This window comes from Echinops telfairi, unplaced genomic scaffold (assembly GCF_000313985.2).
Source record: "Echinops telfairi isolate 266 unplaced genomic scaffold, ASM31398v2 ScPeMD7_7400;HRSCAF=8409, whole genome shotgun sequence".
NCBI classification, from domain to species: domain Eukaryota; kingdom Metazoa; phylum Chordata; class Mammalia; order Afrosoricida; family Tenrecidae; genus Echinops; species Echinops telfairi.
In genome coordinates this window covers 37,513,280-37,523,835 of record NW_022111300.1, presented here as the reverse complement: position 1 = coordinate 37,523,835, position 10,556 = coordinate 37,513,280, and the positions used below count along the sequence as shown (strand labels likewise).

The following is a 10,556-nucleotide window of genomic DNA, read 5'->3' as shown; positions in this document are numbered from 1 at the left end:
TTTTTTTTCTAATTTTAATTGCCATAACTAGGAATAAATCTGATAAGAGTATTTAGCTAATAAACCTGCAAATGCTTCTAATACCACACTAGAAGTTCTAACGAGGAAAGAATATGAGAATTCTGATTGGTAAAGAAGGATGGCCTCTGCGGATTTTTGGTTTGTGTTTGTTTGTTTGTATTTTCAGGTTTGATTCTCTGCATAGAAAATCCAAAATATTACTCCCAAATGGATACAACTAGTAGTGAGTTTAGCAAGGTTAAAGTGTGCAGCCAAACAACCATTTATAATGCTTTCCTTTTCCTAATGAAATAGTTAGGTATAAATCCTGTAAAAGTCAACCAAAAAGCTGTTCCTCGAGGACTCCACATCCCAGACGTCAGCCAGACAACCTGTGGGAAACACCTTGCTCTCTCCTGCAGTGTAACGGATGAAGAGCATGACAGGCAAGTGTATGCAGCCTGCGCTTAACGTACAGTGCAGGATTGATGTGTTTGGACTTCATATCCTTGACTTGCCTGGCCAAGACTACGTGTTGTTCCTATTTGAAGATGGCTTCCTTGCATGGCTGTAGAAATGATAGTAAAGACAGGGTTTGAACAATAATCTAGCAGGTTGGCGGGCAAGTAATGCCATACTTTCGTCGTTTACTGATAGTAGTCATCAGTCATATGCTCTGTTCTAGTCTCAGTCTCTTTATTGTATCTTTTTTGCTGTTTATTCTGGCACAGTTGTTTCTATTTTTAAGGGTCTTTGTGTCTTTCTTCAAGGTTTTAGGTCACAATACTTTCTGTGGGAAAGAACTCTGTTTAGGGCAGAGCTGTGGGGTGAGGACTTCTAGTTGACGAGTGGAAGTGGCAGAAATCTTGTGTTCTTGAAGGAGGCAGAGCCTGCGCATCTGTCCCCAGGGTCATCAGAGCGCCACCCTAAGAAGTTCTTGCTCAGCAGATGAGTACCTGTGTGCAGGGAGGGACAGGTCCTGCCCCGTCTGTGTGTTACAGTCAGCAGAGCCCGTCTTCATTGTCTGCCATTTGTGCTCATCGCCCTTGAGGGTATGTGTTTAGTAAATCTTATGCTTAATATTTTCGTTGAGTTTTGTCTCTGCTCAGATTTGTCAGTATAGCCTAAAATTATGTGTTTTTTCCTTGCTCCTAAATTCAGAATCAAATAAGTCTCATTAATTTTAGTCTAACCCTTCTAGGCTCAATATGTCTTCTGTAGTGGTTCTCAACCTTCCTAGTGCCACGACCCTTCAACACAGTTCATGTTGTGGTGACCCCCCCCAACCATAAAATTATTTTTGTTGCTACTTCATCACTGTCATTTTGCTACTGTTATGAATCGGGCGACCCCTGTGAAAGGGTTTGTTCGACACCCACAGGGCTCACAACCCACAGTTTGAGAACCACTGTTATAGAGTGAGAGGAGTCTGCCTGCAGGAAAGCATTATGGGGAAGTGGGAAGCATTTCCGGTAGCACATTGCAAGTACATTTAGGGTGAAGTTGAGGGAAGTTTCCTTCCAACCCTGACTTTGTGAAAAAGTTACATCCCTGAAAACAATCCAGATTGGAGTGCTGCTTCCTGCTCACCTTTACCAATCTTCCTCCCAGATACCTTTGTATAAAACTTTTCTCTAGAACTTCAGAACAGAAAAGTGATGGTCCGGATACTAAAAGTAGATGGGGGCTGAATTCACACTCCCTTCTGGGGCTTGACGGTGCAACCAGTCAGTGATGGCAGGACTGCAGCTACCCATGTGAGGGTTCAGTCAGGGAGCGCTGCTGCTGGGCTCCGGTGCCTACACGGACCGATTTCTCCCAACCGAGCCTGTCCCTGCGACCAGGACGCCTCCAAAGAATGGTTCAAACAAAAATCACATGTATGAAGCTGCTTGCTACACGGTGCACAATGATCCTTCTAAAACAGTTTCCCTAAGTGGGAAGAGCTGGGTCTTCCTGGACCAAAAAAAAAAAAAATCAGAATTTTGACTTAAAAGCTACAAGGACTCTTGAACCCTAGAATGGAAAGTTGCTAACTCAGGGCATTCTTAAACTAACTAAATTCTTATTTAAATGTTGAATTAAATTGGGTATATAAACACTTTCAAGGATTTAGCTGATAAACCCTAGTCTTTGATGACAGTATCCTGAAGTTAAAGTAAGGTTTGAATCGTTTTTTTTTTTCTTTAATAAATCATTTTATTGGGGACCCTTACTGACTTGCTCGTGTTTGACTATCACAAGAGGAAGAAAAGTCTATTTTTTATCCTCCTCTCTCCGTTAGTTCTGCTTATGTGAAGTGGTGTCCATTTAGAGAAAAATACTATAGAAGAGAGCCGATAGGACAGAGTCGAACTGCTCCTTTGTGGTTCCTTTCCGAAGCCGACTGCTGCATCTTCCCTAGGTGGTGGATGACTCCGAACACTGACCTGCAGTTGAGTAGCTGAGCACGTTAACCGCTGCACCACCAGGCTTTGAGAGTCATGAAGGGAATGTGGACAGTGTGGGTTGGAGATCTGACTTTCCGTCTGAGAGAGCTGGAGCAATTCTGTTCCGTTCTTTCCTGCCCTTCTTAAAAGCAACTCCGGTGGTGCTGTCAGTTAAGTGTTGGCCTGCTAACCCCGAGGTCAGAGGTACCCCACTAGCTGCTTCCCCAGAGAAGGATGAGGGTTTCTGCTCCTGTGAAGATTTAGTCTTGGGGACCCTAAGGAGCAGTTGTGCTCTGTCTAATAGGGCCACTATGAGGTAGGAGGGACTCTGACAGTGGACTTGGTTGGTCCTTCTCAAACCATTGCTATGGTAATTGAGAGTATGTCTACAAGAATGGAAAAGTTCTTTACAAATTTTCCATATTTCAGAGCTATATCTAGTCTCTCAGATCCTGACTCGGTTGGCTCCTGAAGTACTCTTGCTGAGGAGTGAGGAAGACTAAACACACGCACACACACACACACACACACACACACTTTATGGAGCACTTCCTGGCATGCTTGGCATTGTGATCACGTTTCATAGATTAGTAAAGGCATGATGGAAAGGTGCTAGGCTGCTCACAGCAAGGCTGGCAGTGGGAGCCCACTGTAGCTCAGCAGGAGGAAGGTCAAGCTGTGTGCTTCCATTAGAGCGTGCAGCCAGGAAAACCCTACAGGGCCGCCCTCTCCCTGCCCTGTGCGGGATCAACCCCACACAGCAAGAGAAGGGTAACATGTAATCCTGGCAACAACCAAATGGGAGAAGTCATTTTGACCATAGTTCATTATGAAGGACAGACCCGTCTTAGTGACCTGTTGTTTACAAAGTGAATTTAGTGGTGGTTATGAGGTGGTAGATTGTATCTGATGTGTTAAAGGGGGCGGGTGTGTTTCCTGAGAGCCAGAGGGACTCCATTGAGGACTATGGGCATTGGAAGGGACCTGGTGCTCAGTGCCTGTGCACCGTCTGGTCTAGCAGCAACGAGCCAGTGAATGATGAGGACTCACACCTTCAGATAGTCGGGGGGTTCTGTTCCTTATATTGTTTCCTTTGTGAACTGGGCCTTGATGTGTATACAGCTGTGATAATTACTGTACAGGTATCTGTATTGCTTTTTAATTTGTAGAGCCGTTCCCATGTACAATTTCATTTTTCCCAAATAGCCATGTTTGCTACCTAGGCAGGGGGTGGGAGTCGAAAGGTAGCCAAGGCGAGATTTTTCAGGTTAGTTGGGAAATATTTGAGCAGAGTCAGAGAGGAACAGATCCTGTTTAGGGGATGATAACAGATTTTATAAGTGGAATTAGGGATCAGTATGTCAGGAAGAAGGAAGGTATGGCCACTTCGGAAAAATATGAAAGGTTTTTAATTTTCTTAAATGTAAATGACAGAAAGATGATGGCAGCATATGTGCAAATGCACTTGACACATGGACGAATGTATGGATTATGATAAGAGATGAAGAAGCCCCAATAAAGTTGTTTTGTTGTTGTTTTTAAGGGACAGAATTTTATGCTCTCTTTACCACCCCCTCCATTTTGTGTATGTGTGTGTATGTGTACGCCTCCTGATTTCAAAGCAGGATCCTTTTCCCCCCTTAAGGCAAGCAGTCCATGGTGGAGTTGTACAGAAAGGGGCATCCTGAGGACAGCCCAGAGTGTAAGCACACACCTAGGGTTTTGAGGTTTGTGTTTGTGGTTGGTGGTTTTCTTCTACATGTTGGGTGGGGTAGGTCTTGAAGGGGTGGGCATGCAGTGGCAGCAGCTCAGTGCCCTCCATGCAGACACCCTCCACAGCCTTGCATCTCCCCAACTGGTGCCGTGAGGGCAAAGGCTCTCTACCCTTTCCTGGGGGGTGCCAGAGCGAGGGCTGAGGGCCGGATGCAGGCTAGGTGGTTCTAGGGCTGTGGTCCACGTGTAGTTTAGTTTGTGTTTTCTTAAATCATTTGACCACGGACAATGGAATGTCACAAAGTTATAGAAAAATGGAATTCAAAGAAAATAGTGGAGTTTTTTCCTGCACCCTTTTTGAAACCCCCCTTTCCCTCATATGTATAGATAATTTAGTGATGCCCTGCCTGAGTGGCTTAGTGGATTACAAATTGGCCTGCTAACCACAAAGTTGGCAGTTTGAACCCAGCAGCCACTCCCCGGGAGAAAGATGAGGCTTCTGCCCCTGTAAAGATTTACCCTCCCCGAAGCCCTGTACGAGCATTCTGGACAGAATTGACTGATGGCAGTGAGTTTGGGTTTGGGGATAATGACTTTAATTTTGGCAATCCTTCTAGTCAAGACCGGCAACACCCGGCATTCTGTGACAGGCTTCTTTTAGAAATTACACAGGAGCAAGAAGTGGACACGAGCATTCTAGAGGAAGAGCCTCAGGTGGGTTATAGCAGGCGTGTTCTGCCATTGTGCTGGCCTTCGGGGAAGCCTCCTGTCCTGGTGGGTGTCTCTGCATCTTTTCCGCCCCCGGAACTATTGCACCTGCAAGAGAAAGGCTTGCAGTGCGTGCCTGCTACGACCAGCGTCTGTCTTCCCATTGACCTCACCTCTGCCCTTCTTCCCTCCATGCTCCCCATCCTGAATCCATTTGATAGCCCAGGCTTTGCCAAGGCGGTCCTCAGGCCTCTGTCCCAGTGCCTTACAGGTGCCTCCTTTACTGGAAGCAGGCGACTCCTCTTTTGCCCACTCTCCTGTACGTCTGTTTCCACTGAAGCAGTTCAGTTCCTTATCGCATCTTTTTCCTTCAGAAAGTGGGACCACATAGTATGTGGTCATGTGCCTTTTAGCCCCATGACGTAAACTGGCCATGTTTTTAAAATAAGTAAAAACCCTGCTCTGAGTGTTCCGGATAATGGGAGACAAATGGCACCATGCCAGTTCTACCCAACCCCGTGTACTGTATCCGGAGACTGGGCTCACAAGAGTCCCTGTTTTCCTTAAGCCAGTGTCAGCAGTCCTAGTCCGAAGTCCCAGAGGCCCCGAAGGACAGTGTAGAAAGGATGCACCGCCTTCTGAGAGGGGGCCGAATGTGTCCGCTCGCGTGTCACCGCTGCTCAAAGGGAGGACCTCCATAGGGTTGCACCTTGGGATGTAGGAACAGGAGCGTGCTGGCATGAGGGGAGCTCCACCCCCCTCTTGTGATAATGTTTTATGGTCACTAACAGAGTCATTACTTCTCTGCCACCGAGCAGCTGGGACTGCCCGCCTGTCATCTAGTGCCAAGAGCAGCACCACTACCATCACACCCCGACACTCCTTGCAGAACAAATTGTAAAAAGACCCACCGTCACCAGAGTTCATTTGAAAGGGGCTTTCTAGGGTTTGCTTGTATAAATAACAGTAGATCCGGGTCTTACTCTCTGTGCTTCTTCTCCCCACAGGTTGTAAGATTAAAGCACTGAGGGCCAAGACAAACACGTACATCAAGACACCTGTTCGTGGTGAAGAGCCCGTTTTCGTTGTCACTGGGCGAAAAGAAGATGTCGCCATGGCCAAAAGGGAGATCCTCTCAGCTGCGGAGCACTTCTCCATGATCCGAGCCTCTCGAAACAAAAACGGCCCCACCCTCGGGGGCCTGTCCTGCAGCCCGAACCTGCCGGGTCAAACCACGGTGCAAGTCCGAGTCCCGTACCGTGTGGTTGGACTCGTGGTGGGACCCAAAGGAGCAACGATTAAAAGGATTCAGCAGCAGACCCACACGTACATAGTGACTCCGAGCAGAGATAAGGAGCCCGTCTTTGAAGTGACAGGGATGCCCGAAAACGTCGACCGAGCCCGGGAAGAAATAGAAATGCATATTGCCATGCGCACAGGAAACTACATCGAGCTCAACGAAGAGAATGATTTTCATTACAACGGCACCGACGTCAGCTTTGAAGGCGGCACTCTTGGCTCTGCGTGGCTCTCTTCCAACCCAGTTCCGCCCAGCCGTGCGAGAATGATATCCAACTACCGCAACGATAGCTCCAGTTCTCTGGGAAGTGGGTCCACAGATTCCTACTTCGGAAGCAGTCGGCTCGCCGACTTCAGCCCCACAAGCCCATTCAGCACAGGAAACTTCTGGTTTGGTGATACACTACCATCCGTGGGCTCCGAAGATCTGGCCGTTGACTCGCCAGCCTTTGACTCTTTACCAACATCCGCTCAAACCATCTGGACTCCATTTGAACCAGTTAACCCCCTCTCCAGCTTTGGGGGTGATCCTTCTGGTAACACGAAGCCTCAGCGCAGAGGAAGCCAGCCATCTACTCCGCGTCTGTCTCCTACATTTCCCGAGAGCATGGAGCACCCGCTTGCTCGGAGGGTTAGGAGCGACCCGCCAAGTACAGGCAATCATGTGGGCCTTCCCATGTACATACCTGCTTTTTCTAATGGTACCAACAGTTACTCCTCTTCCAATGGCGGTTCCACCTCCAGCTCACCTCCAGAATCAAGAAGAAAGCACGACTGTGTGATTTGCTTTGAGAATGAAGTTATTGCTGCCCTAGTTCCGTGCGGCCACAACCTCTTCTGCATGGAATGTGCCAACAAGATCTGTGGAAAGAGAACGCCATCATGTCCAGTTTGCCAGACAGCTGTTACTCAGGCAATCCAAATTCACTCTTAACTATATATATATACATAAATACTATATCTCTATATGGACTCGTAAAGGCATGGGTATAATGGTACCCCCCAGTAAACTTCCTAATGAATTCTTATGACTGTTATCAGGCTTTATTGGGATTAGGCTAAAGTTGTTAGTAAACTTATAAAAGGCTGCTATGGTGACACTAAACCTAAGTGGTCTCTTGTCTATTAGTTCGGTTTGAATTCTTCATACTATCCTGTAGACCCAGAGACATAGCTTGTGTAAGGTGCTCAAGCTGACATTCACCTTGGCTGAGTGAAGATCATCATAGGCTGTGGGGGCCTATGAGACCAGTGCGTGCTTCTAACGAAGAGTTCAAAATGAGGGGTCCCAAAGCCTTGCCACATTAAAGTTTGTGGAGGGTACTTGGCATTACAAACAATCCAGACACTTCCAGTGCTGCCTTCTTTACACTGCCAGTTTTGACAAAACAGGTTTGTTTGTGTTTTTATTTTACAACAACTTATGCCTAATTCTGCAGGATTGCAAGTAACTTTTTAAATGCATTGTGATTACTAAATTGGTTCCGATTAGGGTTGATGGCAGTTAACTCGATCACTGGTTTCTGATTTGGGGACAAGCACTGCTCCATTGACCTTCATCTCACCCAGAGCACCCAAGGGTAGCAGGGATCCGTGAATCAGGAAGGCAGTTGTCTCGATTGTGAATTTTTACCCATCACCTCCCTTGGGCGAGGTGGAACAGCCACCCGTGATATCCCCCAGTCGGGAGAGGCTGTGGGGTATACCTATTTTTGGTTATAATAGCTGAGGATGCGAACATTCCATTCATTAGTCTGATCCAGCTATTAATTTTTTAGACTAGCTAAAAATGTGAAACACGTTTCTGTTCAGTCCATGTTTGTCTTGCACATTATAGATATATTTTTCTTTTTTAATAATTTAGGGGCAGGGTGGGCTGGGAGGGAGGGGAGCTAGGGGAAACCGTGCTCTGAGCATAATTCAACCAAAGCAACTGTGACGCCCTCCAATCAGTTTACTTCATTTCAAAACTGTTTGCGATCAAAGGAAAGATTTCTTTAAAAACACACTTGTACATTTCACCTGTGGATGGCTCGCTCTCTGGCTTCATCCGCAGTATGTTCCCAAATCTTTGCTGGCATTGAAAGGACAAAACGTTATACTGGTGGGTTTTTCTACTAATTATTTTTTGAAGCGTTATTTTTCCCAACACAAAAGAGCTTTTTTTCTCAGTATAATGAAAAAATTGCAATCCTATGTGTATTGAATAGTAAATAGACAAATTTTATTTTTTATTTCCACTTGAAGAGTTACATTTCGTATAAAAGTTTACAAATAACGGTTTTTATTTTGATTTTTTCAGTATAAAGACAAAGTTGCCTTGATGGCATATTATGATGTAATGCTAATTGCTTGTAGGATAGTTAAATGTCAGTATTGAAACCTAATCTTTAGCTGCCGTCTTGTAGATATGAACGAATGTTCACCAAGCATGTATTTTGTATTTTATTGCATTGTACACTGCAACTAATCAGCCGAGGAATCGCCATATGTTAGGTGCGTGTACTGTTTCTAAAAACCACAAACTTAAGAATGATAAATTATCAATATAGTTTAGTATTTGCTAATTTTACTACACTCTTTTGTTATGTATATGTAGGGAAGTCATAGGGATTATAAATTCAATTTGAGTAAAGTTTAAAAACCATATATTTTATGATAAAGGGCCTTTAACTTAAGATGGCCAAAGCACTGATATTATATATTTGCTGTAAAGAGAATTATAAGAGTTTTATTTTTCTGATATTAAAAGTTACTTAATAAAGACTTGTTTCCATTAACTTGAATGTATTCTCCGTGGTGTTTTTTTATCTACTCATTAACCGTTTAAGCAGTTGGCGGCTATTTGCCAGAATTGGGATTTTCCTTGACCAAGTTTCCCGTGCCTCCCTGGCAGCTACTCATTTTCCTTCTGGTGATTTTGGTGATTTTTCTCTTCAAGTGTCCCTGATGCTCCTATTCTAATCCGCATCTTCTTTCAGTGTGAGGAAAGTGGAGCCCTGGGCCAGTCTGTTGAGATGAGGTCCACTGGCATGTTTGTCTATGGAAGGCGGCACAAGTAACCACTCCTGACCTAGCGGCGGGCACGAAAGCCCCTGACGAGTACGCAGTGGTGCTGGCTAAGATCCTGACTCCAAACCAGGAAGACCCTGCCTGATTTGTGTTCTTTGCTTATACTTTTTGTCTTTTCATCACCTAATCTTGACTCAAAATATTTTGTGGTTGACAAAAATATTACCCCATTAACTAGATCGATTCGGTGTTAATTAGAGCAACTTGTTGCCATGTTGTTTAAAAACAGCAAAAATAGATCTTTCCAAGGTTGGTTTACAGCAGGGGTAGGCAACCTTTTTCTGCCAAGGACCATTTGGATATTAATAACATCGGGTGCAGCCCATACTGGTCAAGCATTTAATGAACTCACCCCGAATGTGACGGTTAGAACAGCTTCTCATTAGTGAAGCAGGTGATGTTAGCTGGTATTGATTTATTATTTCGTAGGCCTTATACATTCCCCACCCCTGTTTTGAAGAAAGAAACCATAGTGTTTTTTTCTTTTTTTATTGTGATTTATGTTAAACTGTACATAACAAATTAGCACTGCCTGCCTGCTTTCTCTTTGCTTTGGGGCAGATGTTAGTGACCCTTTGGGTCTCTTGCATTTGACTGTTCGGAGGAGCACAGTCATCGTGGATGGTGGTGGTGGCCGCTGTCTGCTGAAGAGTGGCATCTGGGAGCGGCTTCAGTGCCAAGTTAGCACCGTAACTTATGGCAGGTAGTCTCGGGTTCCTCCAGTCTCTGGCGGACCACTAAGTCTCATCTTTGACTTTGAACTTTCTACTTGCTTTCACTAACTGCTCCCTTTCTCTTGTGTTTTTTCTTGTTCTTGATCAGAACAGGTGGTAGTTATAGCAGGGCACCATCTGGTTTTTCTGGATTCAGAAGAGGCTCTGGCACCTCAGGGGTGCCAATTTCTCCTTTGGACAAATTGCTTCTTGGATCTTCTGATTTCTTTGTTCTCTTTTGCTCCTGATGGGAAAAGACCAATAGTTTTATATCTTAGATGGCTGCTCAAAAGTGTTCAAGACCCCACATCCCCCTGCATCCACCACATTAGGGTGCAGAACATTAGCTTTATGAACAATGATATGCTAGTTGACTTTTAAGGTCTTTAGCATTCTAGCTTTATAGCCCAGTCTGAAAGGTGTTTTCATAGCTAAGAAGTTCCCAAAACTATGTTTTATATGCTCCGGATACATGGGTCTATCTGCGTATGGGTGAGCATGTGACTTCTCATATTCTTTTAGCGCAGCTACCCATGTGTCCATTCATAGATTACTGGGTTATTGTTTATTACTTCGTTGCAGGATTGTATGTGTTAAGGAATGCACCCAAATATTCTTGCAT

General features: G+C 45.0%; 1 protein-coding gene across 1 annotated transcript in view; it reads left to right on the top strand.

The window, feature by feature from the left end:
• MEX3C (mex-3 RNA binding family member C) overlaps positions 1 to 8,935 on the top strand; it is a gene marked incomplete at its 5' end in the record, with an annotated part of 22,625 nt that extends 13,690 nt beyond the window's left edge. The window contains one exon of the mRNA XM_004702995.4: positions 5,858 to 8,935. Coding sequence (XP_004703052.2) covers positions 5,858 to 7,083 — 1,226 coding nt within the window. The remainder of the gene's footprint in view (positions 1 to 5,857) is intronic.
• Positions 8,936 to 10,556: the final 1,621 nt, after the last annotated feature.